Below are 18,297 nucleotides of genomic sequence, written 5' to 3'. Positions count from 1 at the left end.
ACAAATTTTTTTTTTTGTAGCAAAGAATATTTTGTTGTAATTTAGTTTTTTTGTGTTTTTTTACAAGTACATAAGCTTGCTTGAAGCCAAGAGAATACAATTTGCACAAACAAGGAAAAAAATACAGTTAAGTGAATATACACACACACCTCTTTCCAAGTCCAGAGGAAAATACAAGCCTAGCTGTAGAATGTGCATGTAACACTGTTTGCAACCTTTTCCCTATTCTGGAACTCATCATTTAAATAACTACTCACTGGACATGACTGTGCAGTACCGGTTTGCCTCCTGCTGTTGTCATTACAGGAAGGACCTTAAAATTCCTTTTGGTTTGTCTTATGCCAAAAATTTTCATGACAAAAAATCTCCTCAGCATGGCATCTGCAAAACATATTCTTTCATGAGCTGCAATAAGACAATCCTTAATCCAAGTACCGATCAGCTTGTAAGAATATTCGATGACATTGTACAACTACAATGATCTGTAGCCCAGTAACAGCAAAACAGCAATAATTTAAGAATTATTTTTTATTTGAAGCTCTCTGGAAATATTCCTGTGATTAATGAGGGAGAGGAGAACATGCTTGCTCCATGTTATATTAGTAATGGCCATTGGTACAATGAACTCTCTTTGGATTTAACAGAACAGTAGTTCTTGGGGTTTGAGAATTTACTCAGATTCAGAAATTCCGTGTCTGTTTCAGATGAAACAGAATCCATTAGTAACTGAGCCATCCACTAAAACCATTATTATTTTTTTGTAACTAGTTTGTTAGGCAACAAACTAAATTGTGAAGAGTTTGTTTCTTTGTTTAATTATGTCATCTACTGAAAAATGTGATCTTTACAATTTCTGCTTGTTCACGCATCAGGTACTGTCACACTATGCATGCATAGGACTGTCACACCAACCCACTGTCCACAGGAACTGTTCATGGACAATTCACCCCAGGAAACAACCAGAAGTCCCCGTGGTTCTGTCTGCAATAAACAAAGGCTGGAGTCCAACTGCAGCAGTCCCGATGTTTCTGAGCAGAACCCCCATGAGTAAAATGGCTGCAACCATTATCACACCCACTAATTTCAGCTGACACTCGTCAGGCAGGTTCAGAACCTGGTTTTGAACAGGGCCCAGTGTCAGCTAGGCACCACAGCCCCTCTGGGCATGGACCTACCCCTGGCTCCATGGGGGTACCTCTCGGGCACAGGGTCCCCTGGACCAGGGCTGGATTTCTGTGAAAGCCCATATTTTCAGATGGTTGCAATTATTAATCATTTCCCAGACTAAACAATGGCCATTTTTATCAACAAAAGGTGAATAAAGGCCCCTTAGGTAGGATGCAGTATTTTTTATTAAGTGTTGAATTAATCAAGCTGTTGACCCAATGGGATACCATAAGCTTAAATTTAAGCAAATGCTCAAATGCTTTACTAGAAACAGAGAGAGAGAGAAAGAGAAATGTCTGATGTCTTGACAGATCCGGCTCTAAATGAAAATTAATGTTTTGTTTTAACTTGAGACAATTCACTTTTCATTCTGAGAACTGCATGTATCCAAGACTGCAGTTCTTACAGCCATTCAGAAGTGGTAGTTATTTCCAGCCCTAGGGAAAAGGCACACAGCTGAACTGCCTGCCAGAAAACAAAATCTAGTTTAACATAATAGTGATGAACTTCATTGAAGAAAGTGAAAAAAGGACGTAAGATTTACTTGTGGAATGATTCTGATTTAAATTAAGGATTAATAAATTTCATTAATTAAGTGCTTAATAGAAATCTATCTGATGTTGATAAATTGTTTGTTACATTTGCCATGTGTACAAATTTGCTGTGATTTATGGCTCATTAAACTGATTTCTTTGTGATTTCCCCCCTCTTCCCAATCACCCTAACCATATTTCTCCTATTGCAGCAGCCATAGTTTTATTGTGCCTGTTATGATACTTTGCTGTCACTGAAGATAGTTATTCAGTTGTTTGCATGAGAAGAAACAAAAATATAGAGGGAGCTGAGGGAAACATGTTAGTTCTACTGTTGTCATATGCTAAAAAACTAACAGTATGAAAAATAGAGCTTCTTGTTTATTAACATCCTGAATTTAACTACCACGTTCATAACGTGCTTTGAAAACATCCGGGGCAGTTTTTCTTCAAAACAAAACAAAAACACCCCGGTCCTAAGAGATTTAAGTAAGAAGCACAGTCTTAAAAAACAAAAAGGAAAAAAAACCACACAGGATGATGGTTACTTGAAGGCATGGTGAAAGTGAGGCAATGTTACAGAATTTGTAGTGGATGGAAAGGAGCGAGGAAGATGGTGCAGCTGGTTTATGGCCATCCCACCAGCTGCCAGCTGAAGACCTTGCTGTTGGCCAAGGCCATTCAGCCTGTGTGATGGCTCCTCCGAGCCAAACGCCATTGTGATGTCCCCAATAGTGTTCTGGTTGTCACCTGGTGGGAGCTGCCAGAAGCCCATCAAATGAGTGAGATCCATGAAAGGCAGGCTTGCAGGTTCAGCTGCTGCCTCTGTCTCTTTGTGCACTGGGTACTTGTTAATATCCCCCACAGGCCCTGAGGAAGCTTCTTCCATACTGATTTTGTGGAGAGACTGAGGTTCTGGTAACGGCAGGTCCTCAAGAAGATGCACATTGTAACCTTTAACATCCACTTTTATTGGCAGATTCTTGAGGGCTCCTGCGGCAAATGAGGTAGAACTAAGGTCGTATTTGTTAGGCTGATGAAGGTTCAGGTTGATAGGGACAGCTGCTGAACATGGTGTGGGAGGGACAGCCGGGAGGCTGTCTGCACAGCCCATCCTTTGCAAGTGAGGAGAAGACTCAAGAGGAAGAGCAGTTTGTAAGCTTGACTGGGAATGAAGATGTGAACAGTTGTATTCCTCTGTTTCTGAACTATTCACAATCCCATTTGGCACAGGGACCCTTTCAGGAAGAGGGGACAGCATGCTGGCATCTTCCTTCAGTCTGTATGAAAAGAGCTGGTCAAGGAGACCCACTGAGTCACCATTCTGCAACCTGCTCTTCAGCAGTTCTTGCGGATGAGTCTTCCTAGTATGGCGTGTCAAGTGGTCCTTCCGCCCGAACCTCTGGGCACAGAACTGGCACAGGAAGTCCTTGCAGCCGGTGTGAACCACCATGTGGCGTCGCACATCCTTGCGGGTATAGAAGTGACGCTCACAGTGGTCACACTTGTGTTTCTTTTCCTTCATGTTGCCAGTCGGCTTCCCTGCATGACTTTTGAGGTGCTCCAACAGAACCTCGGTACCACCAAACTCTTGGGCACACACCCTACAGGTGAGGTCCCCGCTGGTGGCAGCATGAAGAGCCAAGTGTCTCTTGTAGCCTAGCTTGGTGTTGTACTTCTTGCCACACTCTTCACACTTGAAGGCCATCTTGTTGGGGTCATGAGTCTGAAGGTGATTCTTTAGATGGTCTTTCCTGTGAAAGGTCTTTTCACAGTAGCCACACTGGTGAGATTTCTGTGGAGAATGAGTGGCCGAATGCCTAAGAGAAAAGAAACAAAACACAGACACAAAAAAAGTTATTTGTGTTCGCATTTATTCTAGTACATTTACTCTTGTAGCCTCAAAACTTGAAAACACTGGAATTCTCAAAGGAAGGCATTTTCACAACTTATCAGGTTATTAGTAAATCCTACATTTTGGGGAGGGGGAGGAAGGTGTTAATCATAAAGCATAGAGTAGCTTAAAACTGCTCAACATCATATTTTTGAGTAGCCACCATAATTAAGGGAGACTAGTCTTCTCCAATGCTACCAAAAACAGTAATAATAAAAACTGAACCTCAGGGATTAACCGTCACTGGAACAACCCAAAGGAAAAAGATATCTTTTTTCCCCCCCCACACCCCCAGTCGAAAAGGAATGCCTTCAGAGCTGTACCTGAGCAGTTTATATTTGGAAATGAAGGCTTTTGTGCATCCGTGCTGGGAACACTTGTAGGGACGCTCCCCTTTGTGTGCATAAGTGTGGACCGTGAGCTTGTCAATGGAATCAAAGATCTTCCCGCAGAGTCGGCAGGGAAAACTATCTGGCTGCTTCACTTCTTTTCCCTTCAGCAGTGAAGACCGACCATTTCTCCATTTAGGAATAAACCTTACGAGAGCACCACAAGTGCTTCCTGAGCTGGCACAGCTGAACTTTGCAGCAGAGGAACAGGAAATGGTCCCAAAGCATTGAGTAATGCTTTTGCCTAATGATGCTCCTCTCAGTTTCCCTTTGAGCTTGTTCTTTGCTTTTACAGGTCCCAATTTATTTGGTGGTCTGAACCTCGTAGGAAGGACTCGGTCCTTATGGATGCACTGGTGAGATTCCAGCAGAGCAAAAGTTGCAAAAGTGCTTCCACAGCTGGAGCATATCCAAGAGTCTACAGGCTCTTTCTGCAATGAGAACAGAGACAGGTCTTTCTTACTAAACATTCTAACCAGGTCATATTCTTCTCACTCATCTTCTCCTGTGCGTTTCTAAGACCCATCATTGTCTCTGGTGGTATTTACTTCCATGTCCTACCACCTAGTTGTTCAACTAGCAGTAGATTGTGTCTAGGAGTAAAAACTCAAAGGTAAGGTAAAGGTTGGCTAAATACTGGTTTATACGTTTTTGTTTAGCATTTACTGTAACAGTCCTGAGTTCTTCACCTTTGTTTATCTGTGCTTACTGAATTTCAAAGTCTCCACATTTGTTGCATTTATGAAATTACTCATAAACAGTTGTAAATTGTACTTTTATCCTAGGACTGACATAGTTTATCTGCTATTCCAGCCACACAAAAATGGAATGGGTTTCTGTACAAAAATGTAGTTTAGCCACACAGATTTCCTTGTGTCTTGGACTGACTCCATGCTTTACCACGCAGCAATGGCCAATGGCTCCAGGAGAGGCTTCCTCACTTAGCTTGGCATTTGGCACTAGACTTCCATTAACTGGATAAGAAACACCTTAGGTTTAGGGATCCCAAGCCTATTCTGACTTAAAGCCTGTTTTGTTTTTTTCAGACAGAGTATTATTTGGAAGTATTACTTCCATGGAAATAAGAGCTCAACTGGATTCAGTTGAATTCACTTTAAATACTGATATTATAAAAATTCTGATGAAAAACAATTACCAAAAAACTCCTATCACTAATGAAAAATACTTCCAATTAACTCATGACCATGTACCTCCTCAACTTCATCTACCTTTCTGTAAATTTCTCATAAACTGTCCTTCTTTTCCCTTGCTCTTGGGCTAGCTTGCTCTGGAGAGCATGGTGAGGGTGTATCCAATCCCTCTTTATTTCCAAACTGAGCCCTCCTCTCTGCTAAGACTCGTGCCTGATGCTGTGGCTCTCCCTCACCTTCCTTCTGGGGAATATTCTGAACACTTCACAAGCCTTCTTGGAACATGAATTCCTGGTTCATTTGTATTCCTGGTTCATTTGTTTCACATTCTTTCTAGATTAAGTATTGATTTTCACAGCCATGTTTTCAACACTTAACAAACGTCTCCCATCTGTTTAAGGATTTCTGCTATGATATAGAGGGGAAGGTATTTGAATTAGTAGAGAAGGGTTACTGAACAGGAAAGACTGAAATAATTAGTGGGTACTCTGGCCAATCAGTCAGAGCAAAAGAATGAGAAATGGTGAAAAAACTCTGAGGGTTGACAGCTTGGTTATCCAAAAATTAGTGCCCATCTTAAGTCTTTCCAATACATCAAGTGGTGCCGTTTACTTCTGACTATATCTGATGGCTCCATTGGATCACAATAACAGGACTGGAAGAACAGCCTTTCTCTGGGCAGCTGCTTAGCTAAAATTGCTAAAAGCACTCTGTGGCCTACACTTGCATTACTAGAGTTATACAAACAGAGAAAACATGTAAATAAATCATAATTTACTATGTCTAGTGATGCCTTCAATTCAGAGTAGAAGTACTTACTGCTACTGGAGGCAAAGGAGAGACATCTGATTCTTCTTTAATGAAGACTGCAGAAGCTTCCATAAATTTGGCATAATCGGCAGCATACCATACTTTCAATTCTGTGTGGGGTTCAATTGGCTGTGAATGGAAAAAAACCAGCACATGTTCACTTGTGTCAATTTTCCTAAACCAAACAATAAGAAAAACAGGAGGGGCAGGGGTGTGCAGTGTTTTGTCCTTATCCAAACAGCATTTTTGACTCTGTTTAAATTATTGGTAACTTAGTTTCAAGATTCAAGCACTTTTTGAGCATTACCGCCTGCTTTCTTGATTGACAATTTCTGTTTCTAAAAGCGGAATTGTGTATGCACAGAGTTTTGAGGCAGGGGGGCCCTGTAGCAGGAGGGATGCCTCAATGCTCATAACCTTTGCTCAGTGAGATACATTTGCCTGTAATGTTCAGACATCCATCAGTCTTTCCAAGCAATATCCCATGGCCATTCCTTGATGTCTGGAAGCCCTCTGGACACAACACTTAACTACAGGGTACAGGCAAAGGAAAAATGCCTTGTGAATGCACAAGATCTTGGACGCCTCCTGGATATGTTCCGCTGAGCATGGGTGCAGAGCTAATCTATATGTGCACTGCAAGGCAAATTGGCACCTTCCTCGGGCTGGCTCTGATATGCCTGGCTTGCTGAGAGCGTGCTTGACTGTAACTCTGCCCTCCTTCCACTGAAGCCTTTCCCCACAGGATTAAAGGAGCCCATAATCTGCAGTCTCCCATCCAGTCATGCTTGCCCAAATCTCTCCTTGGACTGGACTATGACCTCTTCTGACAAATACTTTCGGTCAATAATACAGCAGAGAGAAAAGGAGAGGCATGGTTACACTCACTGGCTGAAGATCTGTTAGTTCTTTAAATGCAAAGGAGAGAACTAAACATGATTTATATGATTCCCTGACCCTGTATACAATTCTCTTCATCCATAATAAACACTATCATTGCTGCAACAAGGGTAGAGCCAACTGCACTGTACTTGTAGTTTTATTTTAACTAAGATAAACACTTGCCACCAAAAAAAAAAAAAAAAACCAAAAACAAACTAGCCTAGAAAGAGAGCAGCTGAGCCTTATTCCAGAAAACATGACATCATAAAATCCCCTTATTTTGTAATACTGGTGTGGGATAAGCACGGTAGGCAAAAGACAATGCAGATTGTGAATGTAGACAGGTGAGGGGTTAATTGTGGGTTTAATGCTGAAAATTGAATTTTGTATTCCCAGGCACAAGCCTGCCTGCCAACTACAACCAGTGTGGGTTGGGTGTGTATTTTAGTAAAACCTGGCCTAAACAGAAATGGTCTGTCCAGAATTCCCCACTCAATTAAGGACATGAGGCAGAGCCATTAAGGAGGAGGCTCATCATTGTGAGACAAAATGTTTAAGGATGTCTGGGAGCTTGGCCTGGAGCTGGGAGCTGTGGGTGACAGCTGAGACGGATACCCACAAAAAAACTGCACAGCATGACACTGCCACTGCTTTCTGCCCAGCATTCCTAGACCAGCAGCCATCTCCTTTATGGGAAGATGAGAGCTGGTCAATGTGACTTTGAAGGGAGAGCAAGTGCATCAGTGTGTGAAACAGTCATGTAATTCAAAAGCTCTAATCTCAGTAAAACTGACATTAAATATCAATATGCAAATCCATTACAAGTTGTCTTACTCTGTGCCACCAGTGACGATAAGAGAACTGCAGTGCACACATGAGACTCTCCTGGGATCAGACCAACAGCAACCATGGATTATTTTAATTTCCCCACAGTTCCATATCTTTTAAAGCATTTATTTCTAAGGATTGCAGGGGTTAGGTCAGAAAGTAAGCTAATGGTAGTGTCAGGATGCCACTTACACATCTGCTTTAGTAGCTGTACTTTCATGTCACTGAAATCTCATTTCTTTGTAAAATAGTGGGGAAAGGAGCCAATCCTACTCCTATCTTAATCTACTTTACTAAAAATGTTTTGAGAAAGTATCTTCAGAATGAGCCCTAAGCCAGCCTCACAGCATGACCAGCAGGGTGTGCCTAAGTGTAGCACAAGGCCATCGCATTCATTGCCCAGGACAAAATCTGCTGGATGCCACAGCACCCTGAATGATACTGGGACTTGGGAGAAATAAAACCCAAATAATGCTCTATGACCCACAGCACAGCAAAGGTTCCACAAGCATCATCCTAGGACACTCTTTGTGTCAGTGTACAGGATGCAACTCCCCATTAATGCCAATGTGCAGAGTTCTGCTGAAGTCAGCAGAGAGCTGGTTCAATAGAATTTAAATTATTCTGGAAATTTTAAGTTACTAGTTTATAACAACTACTTCTTGGAAAAGTTCATGCTTCCCAAATATAGTATTAGTAATCCTGTCAATTTTACAAGCATATAATGCATATCAAATCAAGCTGAAATCTCAAATAATATGGACTGCATGAGAATCTCAAACACAACCTAAATATGTCCCAGGGTAGTATATCTATTTTATATTTTTCTTTTTTTTCTTAATAATTATGTCGATATTAATTCTAGAATCAACTATGCTCCATACTGTTATAAAAGACTTCAAGGTATGAAATGTTATTCTCTCATGGCCACTATACAGTAAATATTTTTCTCACTGTGCAGGTGGAGAAACAAAAATGGAATAAAAAATGTAAATACTACTATGCCACAGAAATATGTGCCAATCTTGGATATGAAACTGAAACACCGGATTTTAATTCATAGTAACTACTTTTCACTAATATTCTTTTCTTTTTTAATTTTTATGTTGCTCACAATGATATACAAGCATTATGTTCAACAGATAGATTTCTTTTTCCCAAGTGTGCAAAAGAATTACTTCTGATTGAAACCAACTCTGCCTAAGAAAATGGCCAAAACAATAAAAACCAAGACTGTATGTTCTAGTCTCATTTATAAACACAGAGTACCTCGTTCTCTCTTTTCAGACAAAGATGCAGTTCAGAATCTCTTACATAAACTGATCATTTCATGGCAACATTGCAGTAGCCTAAGTTTTGCAGTTAAGTCTTCAGATTTAATGAGCACGGAAAATTGCACATGAAGATTCACTCAACACCTTTTTCCTGAGCACAGGGCAATGTGCTCAGAAAACAATGTGTCAAGAAATGTAATAGAGAAAGGAATTTTTTTGTTATTTCCAGAATGAAGTACTGTAGAATGTAATAAAGCCAAATAATCCCACTAAATACACCTTCCTGGCATTAAAGAGCATTTAGTTTAAACACTATCAGCAGGAATGCTTTTTATCTTCCCTCAGCTCGGTTTCTTCACTACCCACAGCAGCGAGTACACAACACCTTTTCCTGACAAACCCCATACACTGCTTGCTTTACTACAGATTAAATGACATTAAAGGTGCCATGTAAGTAATGATCCAGTTAGCAGAATAGAATCAACCTGTCTTTGTAAAAGAGTTAGTCCTTCAGAACCTTTGTCTATAAATTTCCTTTTGGATGGCAGGTGGAGCAATGTAGGTTTAACTACCTTGACTGTTGTGAAGTAGACTTCTCCACAGTGCTGATAAGCCACAAGAGTCTGTTCTTCTTGGTTCCGGGCTAGCCGGACAAACATCATCCAGTTTCCACAGTCCTCATTGGGAGTGTCCAGAAAGTACTTCCCTCCATCTTTCAACACCTGAAACAAAGTAGGAGGAACAGGACAAATATGATAAAACCAAGTCCTGTATAAAGACACATTCGTTTTCTTTAATTTGTAATCTGTTATCTATCTTGTCTTGGTCATATGTCCCTTGAAATCACGGTTGTTTTGAAATAGATCACTCTTAATGAACACTGAGTGCAAAAGAAAGTGAAGAAAGGATACCTGCTGAGCACCCTGCTACTAAAATAACTGTACGCCTTTGTATGTATTTTCCATTTATAGTTCATCATTTTTATGTTATATAAAGATAATATTAAGAACTAAGTGCAGGCAGGTAGAAAGATAAGCTTTATGCCTTAATCTACTTCCTGAGCACTCGATAATCTCAAGCCTCAGTGCTACCACATTTTGCATGGAACAATTGTATAGCTTGTGTTAATAAGTCCAGAGAGGTAACATATAACATAATGGCATTTTAACAGTCTTCTCTTTTTCCTCTTAACAATGCAAAAGTAAATACAAATGAACAATTGTGCCAGAATGATCTTTTTCTTTTTCCTTTACTTCATTCTTCCTAGATTCCCCTCCAAGAGAATGCCCCTATGAGGCAAAAACTACCGACCTCAAACAAGACTATTGCTTTTCTGCAAAAATGTCTCAAACGTGGACAGACAAAGCTGCATAACTGATATCAGCACAGTTTGTATTTGTTCTACTAACCACATAACTGAGCAAGTAACTGCAAAAAAAAAAGTTGCATTTTCATTGCTTCTGGGAACTATTTTATCTAACTTCATCATGTTTCTGATGAAAGCACCTGCCTGTTGGACAAGTTTGGTCACATACTCATGCTAGGGAGAAGTCAAGGCTGGTACTGCTGTCATGTAGGAAATCTGGGACTCTAATCTCCTCTTCTGAAGAAACAGTCCATTCATCAGCCAGAGCTGTGCTTATCACTGTATACTTTTAAGCAAATGGTGCTGACTGATAGAGGATAGGGTGTGGTTTACAGTGGCTTGGTGAAAAGGAAGGAACTGGGTGCTTAGCTCATCCATCCATTGTTAGAGAAGTACATTTTCTGCATTTTTAACAGTGTCTAATCAAAGGACTGAAGATATTTAGTAATAGAGAAGAACAAACCTTTTCTGGTGTTCACATGCTATGAAAAACCCATTGAAGGACAGCGTTATTTTCCTGGCAGATAATTCCCATTATTTCCATGTGCAAATCAAGTTTACAGCAGCTACTGAAGCTATTACTACTTTGAAGCTCTCAAACTAAAGTTCAGAAGTATTTCCTCACAACACAGCGTTTTCCAGCCCCAGGCCTCTGGAGAAAGCTCAAATGAAGACACTGAGTGTGTCACAGGACAGCTGCTGCTGGCGCCTCTCAGTTCAGGGGTGAGAGGGCCTGACAGGAACTGCAAACTCTGGAAGAGCCATGATCTGTTGGGAAGTCCTGACACAGGCTGTGGCCTGACCATGGGTTCACTGTACGACACAGAGCTGTGCTCTGCCACGATCCTGACAGCAAAATGCAAAGACTGGGTCCCAGAGGACTGCAATCAACCAACTCCCAAGGAATTCCTGTGGGAAAGGATGTCCATGTACATTTGTCTAAGCTGGGCTAGTTCTGAGAGGCCACGATTTTTGCTGGATAAAGTACAAGTAATAGTGTCATGGTCCAGGTGCAACAGTCAGTACTTATGTGTGCAGCAACAGAAGACAGGTACCAGCCCTAAAGAACAATCTAATTAAACAAACTGAGGTAGTGCACTGTGCATCAAAGTCTATATATAAATTAACAATTATTACTAATTAATAACAATAGCATTTATAATAATTAAGAAGTGTTTCCCTATCTGTTTCTCCCTACTAAGCCAGTGCCTCAGTGCATATTTCTGTCACTCTCACTAACTCAGTGCACAAACTCAAACCTCCCAACGGTATGGTGCAAAGCACAAATCCTTTTGTGTTACCTGGGAAGAAAGTTCAGTAGCCATGTTCCCTGAAAAGCTTATCAAGAGCTATCAGACTGATAGGCTTAACACCCTAGAAATGGTAAAACTAGAAAGCAGGAAACCAAACTTCTAGAAAACACAGTATACAGGAACACTTGGGTACTTCAGGTTATTCTGTACTGCCTAATAATGTGATTTCACTCATACTTACACATCAAAAGTACAAATAATGAACTAGATCAGATGGCAAACTGACTGATTAAAACACCTAAATAAGTATGAGCTGCTAAAGACACATGCACTCCATAGAAAGGCAGTGGGTTTTTACCTGCAGGACTAGTCTGCTCTCATCATAGCAGGTCAGTTTTGTAGACAGTTGACCAACATAAGGGCCAAATTGTGTTCTCTTCTGTATTACTTTCTTTGCAAATACACCAAGGACTGTGAAGAAAACAAAGAGCAGTCTAATATTAGTACAGACATCACAAACTATTTCTTGTATGCTTACAGTTGTGAAAACAGAGACAAAATAGTGCAGAACACATGGATTCTTTTTCTAGACAAATAAGCCCACTAAATAATTCTAAGGTGAAGAATCTAAAAAGGATGTAAATAGGTACTGATTTTTTTAAATGGGAACTACATTGAATAAAAAAGTACCAAAAATCCATGACAGGATGTTAAACTGAGTACGCAACACAAACATGTTGATACTTCTCAATCTACAAACCAATGTTGTCGTAGTTCTCTGCCTTTTGGCATAATTTGGGAGATTGTTCTCTCCCAATAAGTGTGGAAAGAATCTATAAAAACACAGTATTAGCCTTCTTAATCATTCTGGTTATTCCACTGCCAGATCAATGGAGTGACAGTGTAGGCATCTTGTCATTCTCTGTCTGAAAAGCAATCTAGGCAGGACTAATCATACACAGGTAGCTGTGGAAAATTTGCACACTAAGAACATCGTTCCTTTGTTCATGTTTGGGCATTCAAACTGCTTTGCTTTCACAAGGAAACAGCAGTCTTTCCACAATATGAACTGAAAATGCTGCAAAAGGTAAATTACCCCCCTGTGATCTCTGGAGTTTGCAGGGGGTGGATAAGGGATGTCATTTACCATTTTGTTCCTGACCTTTCATTGAATACTCTTTCCTGTTTTGCATGCTTGGGGGAAAAGAGAAAAAAAAGTAGTAGTGCATGGTTGTTATTATTAGATACAAATTCAACATTCATTAAACTTGGATTGACTGAACAGAGCTAACTGGTTGTTCACAGCTAAATGTCACACCAGCTCTGGCTAATGTCCTGCCATCAGTTGATGTGTCTGTTACCAGAAACCAGTCACAAAAAACAGTGGCTGACTGTGAGCTTTAGCTGTGCTCAGCGGAAAACAGTCTTCATAACGCAAATGCCCAATGATTATGCCTTGAGTTACTCATGAAAACAGGCCAGTGTCTTTGTCTCCTTTTTTTACAAATGTGGGAAAAAGAGTTAAAATACTTACTCTGCTGGTTTCCAGCTCTCAGCTCCAAGACTCGCAGAGTGAGGTAGTGAGGTAGGGTGAGGCGGGCCCGGCTGGGAATAACCCTATCTTTAGCTCTGATGAGTGGTCCGTGGAGTTTGCATTCTCCTATAAGGCTTTTGCCGCAATCCTCACACCCTACAAATCCAGAAAAGGGAACCTGTTACTAAAATTGGCCAACTGCTTTCCAATTCTGTCTCTTCTAATTTTGTCATCTTGAGAACACATCTGGAATTACGAATGCTTTTCTTCACATCAGTCTTCTACAGTAGATAGTGAAAACATTATCTGCAAGTCAAAACTAAACAGGGAAGGTTTAAAATAACACCTCCAGTTTGTGCATTCTCTCCTGAGCAAACTGGTGCGTCTCGACCTCCAAAGATTTATACATATTCTCATTCAGGTGCCTTTAGAGACTAGGATGGGAGCAAAACTGGACTTCAGTGCCTGCCCAGCTGTAAAGATGCATATATTTATACAGAAATGTGGACAAAGTTGTTAGCAATAACCTAGGCAAGTTTGGTCCCTTCCAACCTTACCCATTCTGTGACTAAGAAATTCTGAAATTTGCAGAGATCCAAGGAATGCAAGAAATTCTGAAATTTGCAGAGATCCAAGGAATGCAAGAAAGACCATTCTCAGCAGAAGATGAGGCCCTCAGGGTACCATGAGAAATGAGTATGATGGATCCTACAGCCACAGCTCAGTTGACAATCATGCAAGGGCAGCCTCCTCATAGGCTGCTCTGCCTGTGGAAGGAAGGAAAAGGGGCACACTGCATCTCCCAGCTGTTGGTTCCCAATAATGACATCTGCAGGCTGAACACACGGACCATCCAGAGAACCCGTTAAAGAGAAATACATGTCTGCAAACTGACTTTCCCCCAGCACAGTGAGATATTTTTGGTTCAGTGCAGCTCAAACTGGTTGCCAGGGAAACGCATACAGAGCAGTGACAAAACTGAGCAATGAGACTTTCCAGCAGAAGGTCATCTCAGCACTGGTGTCACACAGGGCGATGGGAAAAGGGGACTTGTTGCACAAAACCTTTTTATAGACAGTAGAAGCCAAACTAGTGAGCCAACAATGCTTTACGACTGAGTTAAAAAGAAAAGCTGATATTGGTCATCCATGACTACCTCGTTTTGTTTTCCTTCTGAAAACTCTGCTGAGCAAGTCTATTCAGTAAGTGACAATACAGAGCAGAGGAGGGGAGCCAGAACAGCCAGGAGAGCCCAAGGGAGACTGGGGCAGGAGAGGTGAGGCTTCATCACAGACAGAGGATCATAACCAAGGGGCATAAAGGGCTCAGGAGACACTGCCTGGAGAGACATCAGAGATAGTCTTTGAAAAAGGACAGCAGCACCAGAAATGTCATATTCAGGGTACCCCAACAAGGTCTCTGTTTGTAAACACAAGAAGGCACTCGACTAAATCATGCACCTTGAGAGTCTAATCCAAAATCTCCCCAGATAAGCCTAAAGTGTTCCTAACTACTGCTCTGGGCTCTCCATCAACTCCAGCTGAGGACATAGATAGACTTGGTATTGGGCAGGCTGTAAGCACTACAATAGTCAGTATTTTTCAATAATTTGTGAACTAACATGGAATAATAATTTCAATAATTTGTGGACTAATGTGGAATAATAATTTCAATAATTTTTTCTTCCGTGGCTTCCAGGCTGCACACCTGCACTGTGAATAGCTGAAATACATTACTTATTTTTGCTACTGCTACAGATAAAGAACATGCCCCCTACAGCCATCACTTAAAATGCACAAAAAGCCCAACAATGTAGCTGCCAGGTATATTTTTCTTGTTATACATTTGTTTATGTACCCAAAAGCCCTTTACAGCTGCAAGGCTGCAAGAAAATAAAAATATTTCCTTGGTGATCTAACTTAATTGGCTTTTAAATAAATTCACCCTTCTGAGGGCAACAAAATTATGAGGGCTTCCTGAGCTTGCCTGGAATAATAGTGACTTTGTCTCAAGTCAAACAGCTCCTGCTTGGAGAGTCATTGTATGCAAACGGCCGAAACACATTACCAAAAGCAAAATGGAGACAAAGAACCGCTGTTAGAGGAAGGATGTGTCTAATCATAAGTACACGACCTTATCAATCCATGCCATACCTCTGTGATTCATCACTAGCAAGCTCCTGAGCAAACCTTCCAGCTGCCCCAAGGCAGTGCCCACCTCCGAAACTCCAGGGTGGGCAGCTCCCAGGAAGGCTGGAAAGGGAAAGCAGGGGAAAAGGGCATCCCTTGAATCAGCTTCCAAATTCTGCAGTAGTGCTCCATCAGCTAACCCACCTTGGTCCTCCAGATCCAGGACATAAGGTCTGAAATGATTCACACATGGGTAGTAGAGAGCTCTCCTCTAAATTCAGGAACCGCTTTGCATCTAACCGGGTGTTGAGCAAGGGTCTCCAGGCTGAGCCGCCTAGGCAGCACAACTCAGCAGCAGCAGCAGCACAAAAACATCAGCCAGCCCTGCACCAAACTACCTGCAGAGCTGGAAGCGCTATTAAGCACCTCAATAGCCAGCATGGCCTGGGATTCTGACCTGGCACAGCTGCCCAGCACCTTGAAACATGAGATTAGCTCAGTTGGTTAGAGCATGGTGCCAACAACACCAAGGCTGTGGGTTCAGTCCCTGTACACCTAAGAGTTTGACTTGATCACACTTGTGGGTCCCTTCCAACTCAGAATTTTCAGCAATTCTGTGAAATATCCAGAGCTGTCCAACACTTTGTCAAAGGTTTCTATGTATGCAGGTCATGAAGATATCTAGAATGACTTAAGTTATTAAATAACAGGCATACAGGATTTACATTCACTACACAGCATTTCTGACCCCATACCAACATCTTAGTACCCTGACTGCAAATTTATTGTATTCTAAAAATTGCCAGGTGTACCAGAAAAACAGGATTAGAACACTGCAAATAGAATAACTTTAAGAGCTACTGAAGGAAACTGAGATCTTTGTAATTTCTCTCCCCCAAACTAACAGTGCAAAACTGTCAAGTTCGCATTCCTTCTCAGAGACAATTACAGGCCAAGTAATGATTCTTTGTATTTCAATGCTAAATTACAGATGCCATTGACAAAGGAGTGTACATAGAGCCACAGCACAGAGTTTGTAAAGCTCACACAGATTTTATGCCACTTTTTAACTTGGCTAATTAAGTAAAATATATTTTTTCAACAATAGCTTCAGAACACACTCAAACCTGTTCTGAAATAGGGTTCATCCAGCTATGGAAACAACATACACTTTGTTGTACTAGCACTAGAAATGAAAAACACTTGGTCAGAAAAATTACTTTCTGCAAAGAATATTTCTTCTGCTTTTTGCTAGGCACGTTAGTACCTTGACACTTTTTCAGTTTCCTTGCTCCCTTAAATTGTATTTACACAAATAAAATTAATGGATTTGAGGTCATGTGCAAACATGAAAGAAAAGTAAAGTAAAACTGCCACTATTCTTCTGCTTTGTTGTGATTTAGATGAGTAGGCAACAAAAAGAAATAAACAAGATTTACAGGAGTTACAAGCTGTTAAAAACCAGACTGTGCCATTTACTACATCCTTAGAAAAACAATGCTATATTGTCCCCTAGAGGGTACTTCTTCATTCTTCCTCCGTCCTCTCAATGATTCTGAAAAAACTCCAAATAATGCCTTTTTATCTATCGGTATATAAAACTGCACAAGCTAATAGATCTTGCAGTTAAGATTTTTATTTTGCTGGACCTCCTGCAGCAGAGGGGAGGCAGGCGTACAGAAGAGCCCAGCCCTGGAGCAGGTGCAGGCTCTGACCAGGTTGCAGGAGCGCAGCCACCACCTCAATCACACAGACAAACCATGCAGGGGCTAAGGGAAGGGTGGGCACATCTCCCCAGCACCCCCAGCTGGTACCCCTGCACCTGAATGGCTCTGCTCCCACTTCTCCCACATATTGGGAGGCATGGCTGGCAGCAGCCACCCCCTGGCTTTCCCCTGCTCTTTGTGTCATCACAAAACTGAGACCCGCTGCCCGCAGGATGCGCTCCCACCCCATGAGCTGGCCGGACACTGGTGGCTGTGCTCCCAGGGAGGAGAATGGGCTGTGAGTGTGGCTCACCTGTACCGGCCTCACCATGCTGGTGTTTCGCCCCAGTTCAGGTCTAGGTGACACTTCTCCTTTGCTGCAGCCCCAGCTGCCAGCCTGCCTCGTCCTCCACACAGCTCTGGGGCCTCCACGCTGCACTGGGACAAGCTCCCGCAGCCAACAGTAGCCAAGCTGGCACGGCAGCTTGGGCAAGTGGACTTGAGCACAGTCAACAAACTGGTTTCCAAAACAGCAGCAGGGCTGGAGCACTGTGCCACCCCCCCAGAGGCACAGGCCCGGCCTCGGGGGGAGCTCATTAGTGTGGGCGAGCAGCCACGGGCTGCGGTTCCACAGAGCCCCGCGGCACAGATAACGGGAGCTATACATAGCCATGCCAGGAACTGCAATCACTGTCCTGACAGCTCACACATGCCACCCGAGCCTCAGCCAGCCAGCAGCAGAACATCGCTTCTTAAACCCAGTTTGCTAAAAATTAGATGCCTATCAGGACCTCCTCCCTGCCTTTTCTCCCACCCCTGCTTTCAAGTGAGACTTTACAGTACCTGAACATTTCAGTGGCCCACAAGATGCCTGCGCTGCAATTACGTCCCCTGTGAAGGCAGAGGTAAATCATTTGTTTCCAATTGTCCACTTGGAGCAAATGCACCCTGTGAGAAATGATCAGAGGCTGAGCAGACCTTGGCATGTGCTGTGCTGTTTTGCAGCATTAGAATTAGCTCCCATGCGCAGAGGGAACAAAGATCAGTGTACACAAGCAGTTGAAATCCTAGCCTAATTACAATCATAAGATTTGCATAGCAAACAGCAGTAATTTATTCCAGAGTAAAACTGTAGCACTCCGTTAGCCTTGTTCAGCCTTCACAGAGAGGAATGCTGCAAAAACACCTCCTGGATATTTTCTGAAGTAAATATATTGCACAGGCCACTCTTGGTTCTCTTAGCCAAAGGTGCATGAGGGTTTCCAGCCTGAGGTCTGTTCTGCAGCACTCTGTGCTGGAAAACTTGAAATCCTTGTTCTACAATTTATTTGGCAAAAAATTCAAAGTACTCAATTAGCAAACAGTTATTTTCCCATTATTG

The 18,297-nt window shown here is 42.0% G+C and overlaps 1 protein-coding gene across 1 annotated transcript in view; it reads right to left on the bottom strand.

Moving 5' to 3' along the window:
- Positions 1 to 510: 510 nt before the first annotated feature.
- PLAGL1 (PLAG1 like zinc finger 1) overlaps positions 511 to 18,297 on the bottom strand; it is a 45,175-nt gene continuing 27,388 nt past the window's right edge. The window contains exons 3-8 of the mRNA XM_064708265.1: positions 13,082 to 13,237; positions 11,906 to 12,018; positions 9,501 to 9,650; positions 5,954 to 6,073; positions 3,918 to 4,414; positions 511 to 3,520 (exon numbers count right to left, since the gene is read on the bottom strand). Of these exons, the coding sequence (XP_064564335.1) occupies positions 2,245 to 3,520; positions 3,918 to 4,414; positions 5,954 to 6,073; positions 9,501 to 9,650; positions 11,906 to 12,018; positions 13,082 to 13,237 (2,312 nt within the window). The 3' untranslated portion in view covers positions 511 to 2,244. The remainder of the gene's footprint in view (positions 3,521 to 3,917; positions 4,415 to 5,953; positions 6,074 to 9,500; positions 9,651 to 11,905; positions 12,019 to 13,081; positions 13,238 to 18,297) is intronic.

Source organism: Zonotrichia leucophrys, chromosome 3, assembly GCF_028769735.1.
Source record: "Zonotrichia leucophrys gambelii isolate GWCS_2022_RI chromosome 3, RI_Zleu_2.0, whole genome shotgun sequence".
Classification (NCBI taxonomy): Eukaryota; Metazoa; Chordata; class Aves; order Passeriformes; family Passerellidae; genus Zonotrichia; species Zonotrichia leucophrys.
The sequence above is the reverse complement of the archived record's forward strand: the minus strand, read 5'-3'. Positions and strand labels throughout refer to the sequence as shown.